Genomic DNA, 20,614 nt, shown 5'->3' with positions numbered 1-20,614 from the left:
CCACACTTGTATCATGATTGCAGTGCAGACTAGATTCACTTAGGAGCACAGGTGTCAAACTCCAGTCCTGGAGGCCAGATCTGGCCAGCAATATCATTTCATATGGCCCTCAAAGCCTGGAAGCAAATCATGTACATCAAAAAGACAGACATACTTTTACTTTTTAAATTATGTTGTTTTATTATTATGGTGTTAATGTTATGATGATTTTAATTTCTTGTTCTTTCTTCTTCTTAATTATATTATGGTTTTTAATGTTTTTTGGTACACAATATAATACAAATATATTTTTAAAAGTAAATATACATACAAATAATATAAAAAATAATATATACAATAATAAAAAAATAATATATCTATTAAAAAATGAAAAATGACTATTCAAAATATCATTAAAATGAATATATAAAAATATTATATTAATTATATTTTACATTACATTTTTGAAGGATAAATGGGAAAAATGGATGAATGGACATTTAAAAAAATATTTTTAATTAGAAATACAATAATAAAAACAATCTACTGTATATGAGTTAATAAATACAATAATAAAGGTATATATGAAAATACATATACATATATAAAAAACTTTTGAAAAAATAATAACATAAGAACATTAATATATATCTAAAAAACATAAAATAATTTAAAACGTAAGTGTTCTTTAGCGGCGCATTGTTTACTTGCAGGTTTTTGTGAGCCACATGAAATAATATTGTGGGCCAAATCCGGCCCCCCGGTCTTGTATTTGACACCTGTGACTTATGGCAATTATATGAATGTCTCAGACGTGATGACAGCACATCTTGCTTATTAAAGATGGGTTCCTTGTATGACCTTGGGGTCGTCATCCACAGTCAGTGCCGGGTTATCGTACAACTCCAGGCTCTTCTCTTTCTTGTCCTTCTGGCCCTTCTGGCAGCACTCACAGCACCTGCAGAAGCAGCAGCAGTAGTGGCCGCAGAAGCCCATGGTGGCGGTCATCACGGTGTCCCAGGGCGCCAGTGAGCGCAGGGGCCGTGGCAGGAAATTCCAGGTGCGCAGGAAGCGGGGCAGGAAGCGCGGGCAATGCGACTGCATGATGTTCACGATCACCACAAAGATGGCCAGCACGATGAAGGGCACCCCGATGCCCACCAGGACCTGCCAGCCGGCCAGCGACAGGCCGAAGACGGTGAGGGGCAACACCAGGAAGCACAGGACCAAGTAGAGGGCAGCGAACCAGCGGTACTTGGCTGTGCGGTTCCCCAAACCTCTCGCCAGCCTGATGGGCACGCGTGTGAAGGGGATGGGATACCACAGGAGGATGCCCATGATGTTGAAGAAGAAATGGCAGAGGGCAATCTACCAAGAGACAAGACTATTAGATCTCAGAATAGCAAAGAAAATATATCACTGTCGTCCCACCTGCAGTGAATTGGCGAGCGTTTCTCCGGGGCTAGCCATCGCTGCCAGGATGGCGGTGGTGGTTGTACCGATATTTGAGCCCAGAGTTAGAGGATACGCCCGCTCCAGGCTGATGACTCCGATACCTAGCAAGACAAGACAAGGCTTTTAGGTACACCAGGAGTGTCCGAACCTTTTCCTCCAGCCAGGACCATATACTGTGTGAAACATGAAAGAATGCCACTGTGCCCCTTTGATATTTTGTAAAGCAGTGCTAAGAAGTTAAATAATGTAGACGTCAAGAAAAAAGTGTATCTCATCTTTGTCATAGAGGAGAAAGCCTATTATAAATATCAACTTCAGTATTTTTGCCCCCATTTTTGCTGTTCTTTGTAACATTTCCAAATATTTAAACTTTATTCTTAATTCTTTATTGTCACATGCGAATATTCTTATATTACAACTTCAATAAAATAACATTTTTACTTCACCAATATAATATTTCAACTAGGACTGTCAATCAATTAAAATATTTGATCGTGATTAATTGCAATTTTTATCCATAGTTAACTCACAATTAATTGTATTTAATCGCAGATAGAAATACGTTTTTATCTATAATAAGTAGGGGAAATCTCTTTGAGGTAAATGCAACTACAACGATAATTACATCAAATTTTATGTAAAAGGATATCAATTTGGGAACTTTGAGCCATGATTAAAAAAACAGTCAGCGAGCCTTTTTTTTTTACCATTTTTCTTTATTATTAGCATGTTAGTTCCTAAACTCACCCACAAACGTTCCGCAAATACAAAATGTGAGCGAGTCCTCTCACATTAACATGTTTTTGTTGATTTTTGTGTCAGCTCCAAATAAGATTTGTTTATTTACGATACTGGTTTTAAATTCTAAAAGTTTGTTAGTGAAAAGCCTATTTAAGAACATTCAGAAAGGATTATTATTAAAGAATTGCCTCAATGCACCTTTCCTTCATGAAATGTACAAATGAAAATACCTAAAACATAGGGCAGTAGTCATAAAACATTTCATCCAATTTGATGAAACTCAATGTAATTTTATTCCTCTTTTAAAACACATTAAAATACATATAAATTAATCATTATATTACAGTAAATATTATTTTATTACAATACTAATTTCCACTGTTTTTGAATGTTTAATGCTATTTGCAAATTGTCCTGTTTTTTCTATGTCTTTTTTTAATTACAATGTCAGCTCAAAATAAGATTTGTTTATTTATGATACTGGTTTTAAATTCTAAATGTTTGTGAGTAAAAAAAAAACAAAAATTTTCCCCAACCTAAATTTTCAAAAAGGACAGCTATATTTGTTGTTTTGTTTGTTTATCCTAATATTATGACTTTTAAAAAGTTCTTGTAAAATTATGAATTTTTCTTGCTTTTTTCTGTTAATCTTTTGACTTTATTCTCTTAATAATTAATTCTATAATTATGAAAGTATTTCCATAATGTTTTTAAATGTATTTTATTGGAGTGTCAATATTACTTTTTGCTAAATAATTTTCCAAAAATGTGAACTGTATTTGTTGTTTTGTTTGTTTCACATCTTTCAACTTTATGCTACCAAAAGGATGTTATTTCTCCTCATAAAATTACAATGTTATTCTTGTCAAATTACCTTTTTCTCTTTATATTTTGACAGTATTCTTGTAAAATGACTGCAGATTTTTTCATTTTTGCTCTTTTTAAATGAAGCTTTCTTGTGAAATGATATTTGAAGAATGTGCCCAGGCCCAATAGGAAAGCAGCTAGACCTTACAAGTGGCCCCCGGGCTGCACTTTGGACACCCTGATTTGTGTTTTTTGTTTGAGCTCCTTCCTGTTCCCGACTCAAAGCTGGGGGGGCAGTAGAATGCAAAGGTGGGTGTCCAGGCTACCTGAGGCAGGTAGCATGCTTCTGGTTGTGACGTACGTATTTCAGATATCGCGAGGTGGTGCTCAGTCCAAGCAAACCTTGGAGGGAAGCAAACTCACCAACGAGAGGCGTTATGGCTGAGGTGAAGACGGAGCTGCTCTGTACGATGAAGGTCATGCCCGCACCCACCAGGATGGCGATGTAGCCAGTCACCCAAGCAAAGGGGAAGGGGAAGTCTGTGGAGAGAGAGCGAGAAAGAGAGGGGTGATTGTGATGAAGGCAGTTTGATGAGAGTGTGCTTTTGTTCCTGACTTTCTCTCAAGTCAGGACTTAGAGGTCAGGACTTTGAGGACCCGAAGGTGGAAGTTGGCTTTGCCTGCGTTGATCATCAAGCATCACCACCAAAGCAGATGACAATCAAGCAGGCACACTCCCGTTATTTATTATTCTTTTTGTTCATCAGGTGTCATCAAGCACCTATGTCTACGAGATATGATTTTAACATTACCTTTAAAAAAGTACAATTTAAAAGTCTTGTAATTTAATTTCTATTGTGTTACACCTTTCTGCACTCTCTGTGTATGCTAGCGGCCCCGCCTCCACCCACCCAGACAAAGAGACTGTATTACTGACAAAAAGGCCCTCTGTCGGCGGAAAACAAGGAAGACATGCATGCACAGGATCTTGTGACACCCCTAATGGTTAAAAATTCCCCAGTTTTGCATGTACATATATGTTGTTTGTTCCTTCAACGCACCATGTAACTCCCAAAGATGTACTGTGCTGTATTGTGCTGTATTTCCCCCGTTTGCTTTCACATCATGTTTGCTCCCAAATGCTGATACCATGTTGGAATGCATGAAGATAAGATTTGATGACCTTATTGGGTGCTAATGTGCACAAGCGCTCCGAAAAACCAAGTTTTTACTGGTTGATGGTGGTTCTGTATTGGTTGTTCTATATATTTAGTGCTTTTAGTTTCATGTTGAGACTTTTTTACACAATACAAAATCCATTCATTCATTCATTTTCTACCGCTTTTCCTCACAAGGGGGTGCTGGAATGTGGGAGGAAACCGGAGTACCCGGAGAAAACCCACGCATGCACGGGGAGAACATGCAAACTCCACACAGAGATGGCTAAGGGTGGAACAATACAAAATAAATAAGATAATTTGTACATATGTTTTGCTAAAACTCCTTCTTGGTGACGAGCTAGCGCGCTGCTAATGCTAGCATGTTGCTAGTTTATTAACATCCATTCTGATCTTCAGAGTGGAGCATTTGCGACAACTGTTTTGCCGTTTTTTTTTAAAGACTGACTGTCAAGCAGTTGCTAATCTTGCGATACCTAGTGCACATCTCTACAATCCAGCATGTTCTCCCCGTGCATGTGTGGGTTTTCTCCGGGTACTCCGGTTTCCTCCCACATTCCAAAAACATGCTAGGTTAATTGGCGACTCCAAATTGTCCATCAGTATGAATGTGAGTTATGTGGGTTGGAATGGTTGTTTGTCTATATGTGCCCTGTGATTGGCTGGCCACCAGTCCCGGATGTACCCTGCCTCTCGTCCGAAGACAGCTGGGATAGGCTCCTCTCGTGTATAAGCAGTAGGATAAGCGGTAGAAAATGAATGAAGGAATGAATGAATGTTATCAATCTTATTCTTGTGCAATCATCATGCAACTGCTCTCGCATATCAAACCCGATATCCGGTCTCAATGTTTATTCTCAGAATAAACTCTTTTTCATTAGAATACATCTTTGGCACCATAAGTCAACGAAGGGTAGGTGTCAAGACAATTTCAGGTGTTCAATGAGAATTTCTTTTTGGATAAACACGAGGCACAGGTTTTTGTTGAACTTGAAGAGGATTTGGAGAGCTCACCTGTGTTGAGCACCTTCTTGATGACCAGCGCCACCTGGCCCTTCAGCATGGAGTTGAGCAGCTTGACGATGAGGATGAGGCAGGTGCAGAGGATGAAGAGGGACAGACCCAGCAGAATCAGGCCCACTGCTAAGTCGGGTAAGTTGGCATTGACAAAGATATGTGTACCTGGAAGGGGACAGGTCAAAGGTGACATTTGGATGGAAGCTCACTCCCTCTTGTCGGCTCTGACAGCTACGACTTTTAACTCATCGACTGGCACTGCTCCAAAATGCAGCCCGGGGCCCATTTGCTGCCTGTGGCTGTTTTTTTTTTTTTTACTTGGCCTGTGGTACATTCGAAAAATATAATTTAACTAGCTAAAAGCTAAAACAGCAGCAAAAAATTAATAATAAGCAGTCATTTTACAAGAATAAAGTCCAATTATTAAGAGAAAGAAGTTATAATCTAATGAGAAAAAAACCCCAAGCTGTAATTTTCAGAAAATTTACGTTGAGGAAGAGTTTTAATTAAGAGAATAAGGTCAAAATATTAACAGAAAAAAGTCCCAATTTTGTGAGAATAAACTGGTAATATTACGACAAAACAATATTATCATATAGTAGCATAGCGTTGATAAATTGAAGAAAAAATACTGTCTTGTTTTGAAGTAATATTATTAAGCGAAACTAAAATACAAAATGAAACATTTTGGGACAGCTTGGTTAGGGGAAATATTATTGTCAATATTTTGGGAATAAAGTCATAACATCAAGAGAAGAATATTTCAGAAGATTATGGAGAAAGAACATTTGAGAAAAAAATCGTGAAAATGGTTGAAAAAGAGCAAAGAGGGAAGTTGATGTTATTAATAGGCTTTTTCATGTGATCAAGCTGAGATGCACTTTTTTCAAAGTTGTATAATTTCATATTTCACTATGTGGCCATTGCTGGAAAAATTTAGGACACCCCTATTTGAAAGGAAGTTTTGAATAGTGAATAGATCCATAGGTTGTGTTTACTGTGTGCATGTGTGTGTTTGTGCGTGTGTGTGTGTGTGCGCGCGCGCCACAGTGCATGAAGAATGTTATTGAGCAGGCAGAAGGAATGTGCTGAGTCAGCACGTGAGAGGTGCTCATTGTCCTGAAGCACCAGCAGGTCTCTGTGTAGGTGGTCTTTCTCGGTGCTCTCATATTTCCAGCACAACTTTATTTTGTTTTGTTTTTTCTCTTAAGGTATTCAGTGAGGGAGGTGAGCTTACATTTCTCTTGGTAGTCAGTCCAGGTCGTGTTCATCTCCGTCCACGTTTGGTTCATTTCCTCCCAACAGACGGCGCCGGCGGGGCAGGTCTCCACCGTGGCATTCCAGAAAGTCTTGGTGATCAAAAGCGGGCAGAGGTGACATGATTTCCATTGGGAAGGAACTCAGCAGTCATCGTATGCCATGTTTTATTTCAGAGATAACCATCCTGTTTTTTCTTTTTTATTTCTTACCGTGTTGGTCTTTTTCTTGCACCATATTTTGATCAGACTCTTGTTCCTGGCTTCCGGGTCCCCAGTGGCGATGCCAGTAATGACAGATTTATCCAGCTGGGGAAGAAAGAACATAAAACCTCCATCAACACAAAGTCAGTGTTACATATACTCTCATTGGAAACTACAGTACCACTTCAATGCAATATTGGTCCGTGTTGCCACACGGACTGATATTACATGGCTGTGTCAGTCTTTACACCAAGGACACTCCACAATGACATCATATTTGCAGAAAATGATTCATACATGTTCATTTTGGACAATTATTAACTACACACCTGATGATTTTTCACAGCACACTAGTGGTTGAAAATCACTGTTCTAGATATGCTTTTTAAAATGATTAGAGTCCTTTGGATATGAAATAACCCCCTATAGTCACCTTTAAACTCCTACTACCCAATATAGTAGACATAATGAGAGAAAATAAGGCATAGAAACCCGATTACTACCTTCTAAATACACTTTTTACCATTATTAGAGCCACCTAGACATGAAACACCCCTATAGTGACCTTGAATCCCCTATTACCCAATATAGTAGCTCTAGATATACACTGAAAAAAAGAGAAACAGTGGGTCTTTGAATTTACAAAAGTAAAGTTTGTATATGCAACACAATTAAATTATATTCTGCTTGGGAAGATTTAGTCAAGCAGACTTAAGTTGTTTTTGGATAATGTTGAACATGCTAGTTTCTTTCATGTAAAATGAACTTGATCAAATTAAAAAAACAAAGTCAATGTAATCGAGTTTAGTCTCACCCGAAAATGGAAAACATTCAAATATCGCCAGGACATGTCATTAACCACTCCGGAACAGAAGTTGGCGCTGATGCGCCGATCTTTGGATGGCAAATAACCAAGAAGAAGATCACTAAGCCCGCGAAAGTTGGCTCGTGGAAAAATTGCCATACTCTGCGGCAGCAAGCCACCGACCAGTCACCGAAAAAGTAAGGTCTTCAAATGTATATGTTTCTGTTCTAGTAATTTGGGTGATAGTTAAGTAGAACGCTGTTCTCAAACAGTAACGCAGCAAATATAACAATTACAACGGCATGTTAACTCTAGCTATCAGTGTGTATGTATAGCCTTGATATTTGCAAGTTGGGGAACGTTAGCTAGTGACACCACCAGCCGGCGGCAGCTCGCTGGAGGGTTTTAGCCCGATGCTAATTGATTAGCTCGCTATTTACTAGTATCTAACTAACGAAGTGATGAAAAAACGGAGCGCCGACTGTTTGGACAGTATGTTAGTACAATTAACCACACAGAAAGCCGTGTTATTTATCCAGTATTTACATGAAAAATTATCCGAAAGTCAAAAACACTGCAAACACAGACGGATTTCAGTGATTGAATGAGCTCGGTGTTTGCAGCCGACCGCCAGCAGTCAGCTACCAGTCAAAGTGACGTCGCTCTTCATTATGCATGATTTTAGATTGGGTGTCAGAAACTGACACCGAAGGGTTTTGACGCGCTGGGAGTGAGAATGTAATGTGGGAAATAAGAACTAGTACAAAGTACAAAGTTAGGGCATGTTTGTGTGTGTGCTTTAGATAATCCTATCCTTACTTGCCATTGTAATCAAAGTTAATGTCTGCATCTAGCACCTTTGCTTTATGATTGTGTGTGATTTATTTATTTATTTTTTATTTCACAGGTTCACTGTCTACATCATACATATTCAGAAGGCTCTATAATGGTAAGTGCTCTCATATTACTTCAAGCCCTAAATTTGCATTTTCATTTACCTTCAGATACATTTAAAAATGTTTATTATTATTATTGATAGAAAATGTTGTTTGTATTTTTCGCATTTGATTATACTTGAAAATACAGACTTGCGTTATCCTGCTGGTGTAAACAAGCTAGTGTTAGTCCTTGTGTTTGAAAACATATCAATTTATTTGGACATGATAGCAGGTTTCCATCTTGTTGAATTATGGTATTGCCGTGAGCCTTTTTGTTTCAATTTGGCTTGCACATTGTGGATTAATGATATGACTAATGATGAACTTGATGTATGTTACAGGATTAGGTGCAGGGAATGTGGAGTTGTAAGGGGTGCACAGAAACTGTAGCAAGTAGGTCCAAGCTTTTGCACCACTACAAGTTAAGGCATCCACATTTTGGGCGTAGTTCTCGCTATCCATGTACATACCAGCATTGTCCATGCACATTTAAGACGTGGAATGCCTTAATTGTTCACCAAAGTAAAATCCACACCACAGGTGTCACTCACAAAAAAGAAGCAATATTCAGTTGTCACATTTGTAGTTGTAGTGATTTAGCATCAAAAAAGGATTATTTTTCTCATATAAATGCCCAGAACACAATCAACAAGGCCATTGAAGACACTACAGTTGGTATATATGTTGTCAAAGAACATGCTTCAAGTGATGAAGCAGAGGACATTGGCATTGTTCTTGAAGGCATCAAGGTGTTACAAAACCTTGATAATGTAGCATTAGGTGTTGCTGTTTTATTTGGATTGATGTATGCGCTGAACCTCAGCTATCCTGCTGACCTCCGCTACACTTTTGAGGTAATTCAAAAGATCTGGATGGAACTGGATGGAGGGAAACTTTCCAACAGAACACTTGCTCTGAAAAACAGGCTCCATCAGTGAACACGTCAGACTGATTTGACTGCACTTTTTTTATGTTTTGTTTCTCAGTGACAAGTTTATGCAGGATTTATTGCTTTTTGTTTACAAACCTGTTACTGTTATTATGTTCTATTTGCTCTTGAGGATGCACTGGATGCTCCAGCTCACATTATATTTTTGAATGTACTGTGATAGGTTCAGATTGTTATCTGCTGTGAACCTGGTACTCTGAAAAAAGTTAGATTATTTGTAAGATGAATCCATTGCACTTTATGCAGAATTTACTTTTAATTAATTTTTGTTGTGAATTTACTGTGAAAACAGTTTTTGTGTTTTAATGTGATTTGTATTTTCAATATTTGTGTTTTGAAAGTTGTGGTTTTATGCTGAAGTTACTAGGCAACTGCACTGAGTTTAAAAGATCAATACACTAAATTTTGTCAATACAATCAGTTTTGATTTTTGTATTTGCACACACAAATGTCTAAAATGTATTTGCCTGGCTTTAACAAATCAAGTTAAATTTAGAGACCTAACTTGTGTTGTAAGGACATAATAAAATTGCTTTCAAGTTACATAATACATTTAAATTATATTAGCATTAACAAATCAACTTAGAGTTGCATTTGAAAAACAGGTATCTGAACATGAAAAAATTACTTTCATATTACTCAATTCGTTGGTGTTAAATCAACTTGATTCTTTTAAATACTCGAACGTAATTGAAATATTTTGATTTAACAAGTAATAATTCATTGAGAAGAAGAATGAAATTTTGTCAGTCATTCACATTCTTATCATGTGGGACCGATGTACACATTAAAATCAAGTAAATGCAAAGGATTATTTTTTTCAGTGTATAGAAAACCTGTGTACATACATTTTTACTCATCTTTACATTTGTATTAAGTAATCCCTCATTTATCGCTGTTAATTGGTTCCAGACTCCACCATGACAAATTAATTTCTGTGACCTATGAATCAGTGGTGATAAATTGAATATTTTTGCTACTCAGATCATAGAAAACATGTTTAAAACACAGTCAGTTTTGTCAATGCGGCGCAACATTTCTGTAATAAGAAGAAATCTCTTGAAGCACAATTCCTCTATTTAATCCATGAAGACTTTTCTGAAAAAAAAGACTGTTTTGATGTGATATTGGCTGCATGGCTGTCAAGTGGTTAGCACGCAGGCCTCACAGCTAGGAGACCCGAGTTCAATTCCACCCTTGGCCATCTCTGTGTGAGTTTGCATGTTCTCCCTGTGCATGCATGGGTTTTCTCCGGGTACGCCGGTTTCCTCCCCCATTCCAAAAACATGTTGGCCACTCCAAATTGTCCATAGGTATGAATGTGGGTGGGAATGGTTGTTTGTCTACATATGTGCCCTGTGATTGGCTGGCCACCAGTCCAGGATAGGCTCCAGCACCCCCTCGCGGTGGAATGATCGGTGGAAAATGAATGAAAGAATGAATGAATGAATGATCTGATTTTGGCGAATAGGCTATTCGGTTTTATTTCCATCATGTTCCTCTAAAACAGTTCATCTCTTTTTGCGCTACCAGAATTCAGAATTTCAGTGACTCTTTGTTGAAAATATTTGTTTTATTTTCTGCAGGTTAAATGTCATATTTGAAGAAAAGCCCCTCAGCAATACACATACTGTGTGTACAATATACAAACATTTTAATACTTTCTAAGAAGTAGCTGATAATAAATTAATTTAATATATGATTTAATATCTGATTTATATTTGGTTTTACTGCCAAGACATGGGAAAATCAAATTTTCCCAGAATAAAAAAGTATTAACAAAAGCTTGCCGTCTTAAAGCCAATAAGCAATATCACATTCACATCAGTTGAATTTTGATGTCCACACCTTATAACACATAATATATAATTTCAAGATGTCAAAGATATGTGGAGCTGAGCTTAAGATCTAAAATAATATCAATTTAAATCAGGGCTAGTTCAGGCACTGACTAGTATCGGACGATTTCTGTAAAAAAAAAAAAACCATGATCAGCATATGTTGATAAATGCCTTTCAAAGCCGACCAGAAAAACAAATCGTTGTGCGATGGCAACATGACAACACATGTCATGAAAACACAGGCTTGACATGGATGTGTACAGTGTGTGTGTTGTGTCAAGTAGGGTTGGCCAACCTTCGCATTGAGGCGACAAGGAACAAAGGAATCAACACTAGTCTGTGCGACCTCATTCCATTGGCTCTTTCAAGGTTTTGCCCAACTGTCCACAGTTAGCTAGCTAGAATGATCCCCCGAGCTTCTCGTTTTTGGACACCAAATGTGACTTTTTACTACAGTGACATTTTCTTTCGAAAACACTCCACAGGGAAGTGGATATTACGCCCTTTCGGTATGCTTACCAACATTTTCATGTATCTATTAGTGTCATTATACTATATGTCTTGTCCTCCAAACACTGTTTGTGTTGTTGTTTAATGAACATTACCTTTGTGGTACAATTCCTGGAAATTGTTTGAAGAAATGGTGGCTAGCATACATTGGGAAATGTATACGGTTCAAATACAGTACGTGAGTCAGGACAGGACTGAAATTGAGGGTTCTTACCTGGATGATGGAGTCTGTGAGGGGGTCAGTAATGATGTTGAGCAGGTCCGGGGCATCCTCTCCGGTCTGGATGTGGAAGGACTCGATGATGAGGAGGGTGAGCTTGTACAGGACCCCCGTGGCCACTTCCAGGGGCAGCAGAACCAGCACGGACAGCCAGTTGAAGAAGTCGTGAACGGTAGCACCAGCAAAGGCCCTGCAGGTGACAAACATCGTCTACCACGCCGAATGCTGTTTTGCTTTGTTGTTTACCTGCGGAACTCGTTGCGGTCGCCTGCCTGCATCATGGCCACAATGGTGTTGGTGACAGATGTTCCGATGTTGGCACCCATGATGATGGGCACTGCAGACTGGACCTCCAACACTAGCAACATGAAGGCAGTGTGAGTCTTCAAGCAAGTATTTCTTCCATCACCAGTCAAGTCAATTTCACGCTTTCAATCAAGCTTGAGCACATTTTCCTCATTACTGTCACATTTGCAGTTGGAGAGTGCAGGGGGCTGGCATACGGCTGTTTGATTGGCCCGCACCACAACCCCCCCAAAAAATTAATCAAAAAAACATATCCGGGTCTGAGTCACTGGGGCAGCAGTCTCAGTAGGGAAGCCCACCTCCTCCAGCTCCACCAGAAGGACACCTAGGTCTGCCCCCGGCCTTCTCCCGGCTGGGCATGCCCAGAACACCTCACGAGGGAGGCATCTGGACTAGATGCCCAAGCCGCCTCAACTGGCTCCTCTCCATGTGAAGTAGAAGCTGCTCTACTCTGAGCCCCTCCCGGATGACTGAGCTCTTCACCCTATCTTAGAGTGAGTCCAGCTACCCTACGGAGGAAACTCATTCCAGCCGCCTGTATCTGCGATGTCGTTCTTTCGGTAACGACCCTAAGCTCATGAGGGTGGGAACATAGATCAACCATTAAATTGAGAGCTTTGCTTTCTGCCTCTTTCAGCTCTCTTTTCACCATGACGGTCCGGTACAGCGACCGCATTACTGCAGACACTGTGCCGATCCGCCTATCGACCTCACGTCACGCTTATTAAATCCTACCCCTCCATCTGGTACTTTTACAATCAGTAACTGCAAACATCAACTGCTTGTATTGTTTCTTGAATTCGCTCATCGTTCGTGCATTGTTTGAGGGTCTTACTCAATCCATTCCATAGTTTGATTCCACATACTGAAATGCTATGGCTTTTTAACATAGTGTATTCATAGTGTATTCTCCTAGCTTTACGTATTGCTTCCTGTCAGCTAAGTAGCTTTTGACCCAGTTCAGAACTAATCCTCTTATTCCGTACCTTTCTAATTTAGTTATTTGGATGTCATGATTGATTGTATCAAAGGCTTTTGTCAGATCCATGAATGCTGCGGCTACACACTTCCTATGATCTATAGTTATTTCCTCCGTAATTTTGATCAGTGGCATAGAGGTAGAAATGTTAACTCTGTATCCATACTGACTTTCTGATAGTAATTTGTTCGCATTAATAAATTTATCCAGCCTGTTGTTGAATAGCTTCTCAATAATTTTGGAGAATTGTGGTAGTAAGGAGACTGGCCAAACGTTTTTATAGTGTCCATTTTGATTCCATTGCAATCAGTTGATGTTTTTCCTAAACAACTTTTGACAATGTCAATGATTTCCTTTTTTGTTACATCTGTCAGAAACATAGAATTAGGATTCCTTTCTATTATTTCATTCCTTTCCTCGCTTGTCCTTTGTTTCGGAATCCCTTCTTCTAGTTTGGGACCAATATTGACAAAGTAGTTATTGAACTTTTCAACTGTCTCATCCATATCATCATTATAGGTGTTTCCCACCATGAAATAATTAGGGTAGTCTGTCTTCTTGTTACTTTTCCTGATAATGCTATTTAGAATGCCCCAGGTTGCTCTAACATTGTTTTTGTGCTTGTCTAATAGTTGGCTGTAATATTCCTTCTTACACGCTCTTAGGATTGTAGTCAACTTATTTTTAAGTCTTATATGTTCTTTCTGATTTTTTAGTCTGAAAGTCTTGAACGATGAATTTCCTGTATAGTGTGTTCTTCTTCTTGCAAGCATTAGTAAGGCCTTTTGTCATCCATGGCTGGTTGTTTTTCTTTTGCTTTTTTGACTTTTCTCTCCAGGGACAGTTCTTATCGTACAGCTTCATATAAGTATGTAGAAAGTGTTCGTATGCTTCATCCACATCTTTGGCAATGTACACACACTCGCATTTTTGTTCTTCTAAATCCTTCTTGAAAGCGTTGACTCTGTCCTCTGAATGTAGTCTTTGGACAGTCTTTGCAGCCTCCATTGGTCTGTTGTTGTAATGATGGTTATAAATTGTGAACACTGGAAGATGATCGCTGATGTCTTTGATTAGCAGGCCACTAGTGGGTTTGTTATCAAAGTCATTGGTGAATATATTGTCGATTAGAGTGGCACAATGGTCTGTTACTACTTGGTCTGGTGATTTTGGGAAACAAACTTAAGCTGTACATTGTATCTATAAAATTACCTTGTTCTGGGGTGGATTCAGCAGATCAATAGTGAAGTTTCCACATATGAAAATTATTTTTTGATTGTTATCTGAAATGGTTTGTTTTGATCCAATCTTCAAACATTTCTATCCTTGAGTGTGGCGTTCTGTATAAACAACTTATGTACACGTTTTTGCTTTGTTCTTTACAGATTTCAATTGTTATGCATTCTAGGATATTGTCAATAGCAACTGACATATTCTTTACCACTTTGTAATGTAGTTGTTTGTCCACATACAGGGCGACTCCTCCTCCCCTCGTGTTGTTCCTGTTGATGCAGGTCATCTCATAACCTTCCAACTCAAAGTCTGTGCCTTTATCTTCATTCAGCCAGGTTTCCGAGATTGCGATTACTTTGAAAGGTTCCTTGAATACATTCAAATATTGTTTGATGTTGCCATAGTTTGCATACATGCTTCTGCAGTTTATATGTATGATTGACAACTTGTCGCCAATATTCAAATTGTTGTTGTATTCCTCTTCTGTATAATAACGATTGTCATGTGTGAAAAAAAATTGTGTCCAGATCTATGTCCTTTTCCAATTCCAATTGTTTGTGATTTGAAGAGCCAAAGGTGTCCAGTTGCAGATCTTCTTGTGTCATAATGGTAATGTTTAAAACGTTTTCCATTTTCAAGTTAGAGTAATCTTAGAATTGTTCCAAATCAGCGATATTTTTGACAACGAGCATATTGGCTTCCGGTCCTCCATTTAACTTTATGAAAATTTTGCAGTTGGCACTCCAAGTAGCTTGAATATTTCCCTGTTTTCTCAGGTCACGTGCTTTCTTCGTGATTTCAGCGTTACGTTTGGTCAGGTGGTCATTCATGTAGACATTTGTACCTTTCAGCTTCTTTCCTTGTTTTAGTACAGCGGTCTTGGATTTCCTGTTAGTGAACTTGACGATGACGACGGGTGTGGTTCTGTTCCTGCCATACAGTGGGATGCAAGTGTCCATGGATTCGATGTCAACATCTACCTCTTTAAGAAATCCACTACTTGTTGCTCCGTTGAGGTGACATCCATTTCGTCTGCTTCCTCGCTGTTCCTGACTGCCCTGGCATAAGACCTGGGTTTGATCTTCAGCCCGTCACTATTATGTCGTTCATCCTTGTATTCTGATCCATTTCGTCAGTTGTATTTTTCAGCTCCTAAATTACTTTGTCTTTCTCCTCATTATCTTTTTTGATGTTGGTATGACTCTTCTCATTTTTTATATGCATCTTTCAAATCTATTATCTCCTTCATAACGTGCTCATCCATCTTCTGTTCCGATTTTTCCAACTTCAGAGTCATCTTTTGCAGTTTATTGCCGTTTTTTCTCAATTTCGAATCCATGTGATCCATCCTCCGGATCAAGAAATTCACCTTTTTTAGCAGCTTTGATAGCATCTCTAGTATACTACTCTCCGTTAGTAGCTGCGGCATCAGGGGGAGATTGCTTCCGGTGGGAATTGGCGGCGGATCTTTGAAGACTTTCTCAGTGTCTATAATTGTGTCCGGAGTGCTTCGGCCAGAGCTACACGAGCTCCCAGGTACACTTCGATCTGAGGTACTTGGGCTGAGAGGTTCACTATTATATCCACGGGGTGAACCCTTCCCCTTAGATCTCCGCATAGTTGCGGTTGCTAAGCAATGCCTTGTCAACATCGTCCGTTATTAGCCTGTTAGCTTGCTTTTACGACTGTCTTTGATATTTCGTGTTCGTTGTTATAGCGAATATAGTCTCTCACCACGAAGGCTCTGAGATGTTATGGAGGTTATGGAGGCTAAAAGCTGCCACCAGCTAGCTAGCCACCAGCTTGCTAGCTAGCTTTGTAACAGCTGTCGACTCCTTACAGTTCGTTGATGTGGTGAGTTCAGACCTCCCTTGTCCTGAATTCAAACAGAGTTCTCAGCAGAGTAATTTGAGGCACTGACACGCGTAATGGTCAGGAATGTTCCCAACAAAAACTTGAAAAAACTCCGTCAGCAAGGCCAGCGCTCATCCCGCCCATGTTTGTACTTGTCATCAGTAGTGCCTTGATATCATCAATAATGCACTGTTTTTGTCCATAGGGTTTTAGTCTCCTTAAGAGCAGCACGCAGGGCCACGTTTTCATGTTACAACTCCTTTTTTTCCCTCAGTGCTTTGGTATCTTTGCTCAGTGCTCTAGTTTCTTCCATGAGTTTCATGACATTGTTCTGAAATTGAACCTGTGATCTTGCCTTATTTTAGAAAAGTCTTTCACTGTTTGTGATTGCAGGCACCTAATTTACATATCTCATTCATCTCCTTGCAATAATAGGATTTAGAGTGGCGACACACCTAACAGGTGTTTGTATAAACAAGAAAGGTAGTCTTTGGTAAAATACTTTATGATAAGAGCTAGCGATATACCGTAACTTATGGCAACACTGCTGTTTTTCACCAACCCGAATTAGCACTTACATCCAGATGACACCATGCTGACCACGATGGACGAGGACGTGCTGGAGCTTTGCACCAACACTGTGACCAGGACTCCGATCACCAGGCCAGCCACAGGGTTGGACAAGATGACATTGTCCTTGAAGATGTCCCCTGCAGCTTTGCCTGAGCCAAAGCAACAAAGCGGTGGTCTCAACAAACATTATCATCAGCAGGACCACCCTGACATCTCACCTCCCACTAGCTGGAAGGCCGAGCTGAGGACGTCCAGAGAGCAGATGAACAAGTAGAGAAGTCCCAGCAACAGTGCCAGCTTCACAATTGCCGTCACCACGCGCAAGATCTTCCCTTTGGTGTCCAGTTCTGCAAGAAGAAATGCCATCCCTCACAACCACAATGTGGAACCGCCGCCATCCACACGACGAAGCTCTCACCTGACCACTTGAGTCCAGTGTTTTTCAACTCTGGCAGATCCCAGGGATCCACCTGAGTTGGATCCTCGTTGACTAGGTCTAAGGTGGAGTGGAATGGCAGGATGGCTGCATCCTTCACCTCCTCGCGTTTCTCTTCTACAGGATGAGACAGGTACACATGTTCTAGAAGGGAAACTCTATGGACAGAAATTTCCCGAAAGGTGGGAATGTACCAAAGTCGACTGAGGGGTCCGTCGCTGCTTGTGGTCTGGGACCCATGACTCAATCTGGGGACACAAAAGTCAGCAACATTGGTTTGGGTTAGTTTTCAGTAGGGTTGTGAACAATAAACCAATGTCCACTTTGACAAGCGAGACATGCAATTGCATCGATGGCGGCCTCCTGGATGGATAAGAACCAGCCTGAGAAGTCAGAAGTCCTGAGATTAATTGATTGTAGAGACATGAACCAGGTTTCGCAAGACTAGCAACTGGTTGACAATCCATCTCTTAAACAACATTGGAGCCTGGGCTACCGGCAACGGGATTGTTGCACATTCTCTGTAGCTTGGCATTAGATTTTCAACACATGAGTAAAACATAAATACATGACAGCCTAATATAATCTAATGTATCTTGTTTATTATGTATTGCGTAAAACTAAGACAGCACTAAACTAAATATACTAAATGAATCTAGAAACACCATCCACCAGTACAGGTCTGGATATTGAATAATTGAATGTAATAATTGAATTGATATTGAATGAATATTACAACCTTTTGGGGCATCTCTGTGTGGAGTTCGCATGTTCTCCCCGTGCATGCATGGCTTTTTTTTGTGCTACTAAAATGACATTATTCTTTCTCATAATACAAGTGATACAAGTTGATCCTTGTAAAATTGCAACTTTTTTTCTCATCACAATCAAATTTTTTTTTCTTTTTTTCTTTCTTTTTTTCTTGGAGTTGTAAAAACATCTGCAGATTTCTGCTGTCATTTTTTCCAACTCTTTTGAGCTTTTTTTGCAAATTACTTCTCCAAATCATGACTTTATTCCCATAACATTTTGACTTTATTCTCATAACATAACTTTTGTCTGAACCTCATTTTTCAAAACTGACAACTTTATTGTTTTAACTTTCACAATATTGCGACTGAACTAAAAATTTTCAGTTTTGTGCCAAAATAACATTGGTTGTCACAATATCAAAGTTTTTTTCCTGTTCCATTACAAATTGTTCTCTTAATATTTTGTCTTCATTTTTGCAAAAATGATTGCTGATTTTCCATTTTTGTTGTTGTTGCTTATTATTATTAGTTATGTTTTTAAATAATATTTTTTTAATATGCCACGGGCTGATAAAACTTCAACCATGGGCTGCAAATGGACCCCAGGACACACTTTGAACACCTGTGGTTTATGACATCGTGGTACCATTTTCTGGTGGCATAACCAAAAAGAAACATCATTTTCTGAGTTAACAGAGCTGATGGTGAGGCGGCTCAATGGAATGGGGAATTAATTCATTCATTCATTCATTCATTTTCTACCACTTTTTCCTCACGAGGGTCGCGGGGGTGCTGGAGCCTATCCCAGCTGTCTTCGGGCGAGAGGCGGAGTACACCCTGGACTGGTTGCCAGCCAATCACAGGGCACATATAGACAAACAATCATTCACACTCACATTCATACCTATGGACAATTTGGAGTGGCCAATTAACCTAGCATGTTTTTGGAATGTGGGAGGAAACCGGAGTACCAGGAGAAAACCCACGCATGCACGGGGAGAACATGCAAACTCCACACAGAGATGGCCGAGGGTGGAAGGGGAATAAATAAAAAAAGAAATACATCAAGCACAAAATTTCACTGAATATGCGTAATGTTCAATAATTTCATTAAAATATTGTGTTTCAGTTGATATTAGTTGATTAAAAACTAAAAAAACAATTCAGTTTATAAAATTCAGAGTAAGAAAAAAACTATTTGTATGTTTTTGTTTTTATTTTTACATGTCATTTTTACATGTCATGTAGAAAATTTTGCTGAATAAAAATGATAAAGGTTTAATAATTCAGTTTGTTAAATTATGGGATGTTAAAATTCAGTTGATTCAGAGTAAAAATAAAAATTAACTTTATAAAAATTCTGAGTAAATTTTATTAAAAAATAATAAAAATTCAATTGATAAAAATTCAAATCATGTTTTGAAGTTTTTTAAATATCAGATCATACAGAAAATTAAACAGAGTAACATTTGTAAGGTTTAGAAATTCTCTTTGTAAAATTTCAAAGTAGGAAAACAATTGTAAGAAACTATGTGGATGTTTCAAAACTCACACACGCAGTCATTTTTAAATTTCATTGAATCAAAATGTGAAAGCAAAATGCATTCATCTCATTAAAAAAGTTTAAAAATTCAGTGCACAAAATCTAAACAACACAAGCTGATACAACTGAACTGTACAAAAATAAACATATTTGGTTTTAAAGAAACAAGTTAACCGTTTTCTGCTATGAATTGGTAGAAAAAGAACACACCTGGTTAATAAGTTAATGAGTCATTCCGACTCAATGTCAGTAAAACTCACCTGAGCGGCTGCAGCGTCTATAGGGAACCTGTTCCCTCTTTAAATGCAAACTGTCTAAAGGAGGCCCGTCAGGCCCTTGCCGGTTGGAGTGGGGGAGGAGTCGTGGTCTCGCACACCTGCAGCTGCACCTGCGCCTGTTTTTGCGGAGCTCTGCCTGCCTGAGGCCGAGGGAGGGACACTTCACCCGGGACACCTGATGCAGGGAGCGCGGGCTGCCGGCTGCTCTTATAGCGGCTTCAGGAGCGCGCACGGATGTCGCGCTAGGTGCAAAGGTGGAGCGCACACACGTGCATGCTTGCATGTGATCACGTGACCATGCAGCTATTCAAAGGATGGAAAGAGGTGATAGACGTTCATGGACTGTAAGCGCTTCCAACATGCTGCCCCCTAGTGGAGCTTAGTTGAACACCTCCCATTCTTTAATGCTTTGGACAAAAAAATAATAATATGCTGGCCACACTGACCCCAAAATACAAGCACCTAATAATCATATAGTTATGACAAATATCATTTTATGATTGATTGAATTCTTTTGCAAGGTAGCATATGTTTTTGACAAACCGAACAGACCGAACAGTTTACATTTGACACATACGTCTTTTCCAACCTAGCCATGACAATTGAACGTCCTAGTCAAACCTAACATGCTAACATACCCAACAGACTTTTTTAAACAGGATTGAAGGTGTTCCGTCAAGCAAACGTGTCATCAACCCATTGATGACATTTTACCATTGTTATGGTGACTTTAAAGCTCGGGTACATGTTTTTGACACCT

General features: G+C 39.2%; 1 protein-coding gene across 1 annotated transcript; it reads right to left on the bottom strand.

Moving 5' to 3' along the window:
* Positions 1-478: 478 nt before the first annotated feature.
* On the bottom strand, positions 479-20,015 carry slc34a2b (solute carrier family 34 member 2b). The gene is made up of 13 exons (XM_058073075.1): positions 19,837-20,015; positions 17,476-17,529; positions 17,264-17,398; positions 17,064-17,192; positions 16,851-16,994; positions 12,147-12,258; positions 11,895-12,090; positions 6,647-6,742; positions 6,415-6,526; positions 5,175-5,342; positions 3,406-3,522; positions 1,411-1,535; positions 479-1,347 (listed from the first exon to the last, which is right to left on the bottom strand). The coding sequence occupies exons 2-13, from the start codon at positions 17,519-17,521 to the stop codon at positions 817-819; spliced, it is 1,911 nt and encodes a 636-aa protein (XP_057929058.1). The 5' UTR covers positions 17,522-17,529; positions 19,837-20,015; the 3' UTR covers positions 479-816.
* Positions 20,016-20,614: the final 599 nt, after the last annotated feature.

Source organism: Doryrhamphus excisus, chromosome 5 (assembly GCF_030265055.1).
Source record: "Doryrhamphus excisus isolate RoL2022-K1 chromosome 5, RoL_Dexc_1.0, whole genome shotgun sequence".
Taxonomy (NCBI): domain Eukaryota; kingdom Metazoa; phylum Chordata; class Actinopteri; order Syngnathiformes; family Syngnathidae; genus Doryrhamphus; species Doryrhamphus excisus.
The sequence above is the reverse complement of the archived record's forward strand: the minus strand, read 5'-3'. Positions and strand labels throughout refer to the sequence as shown.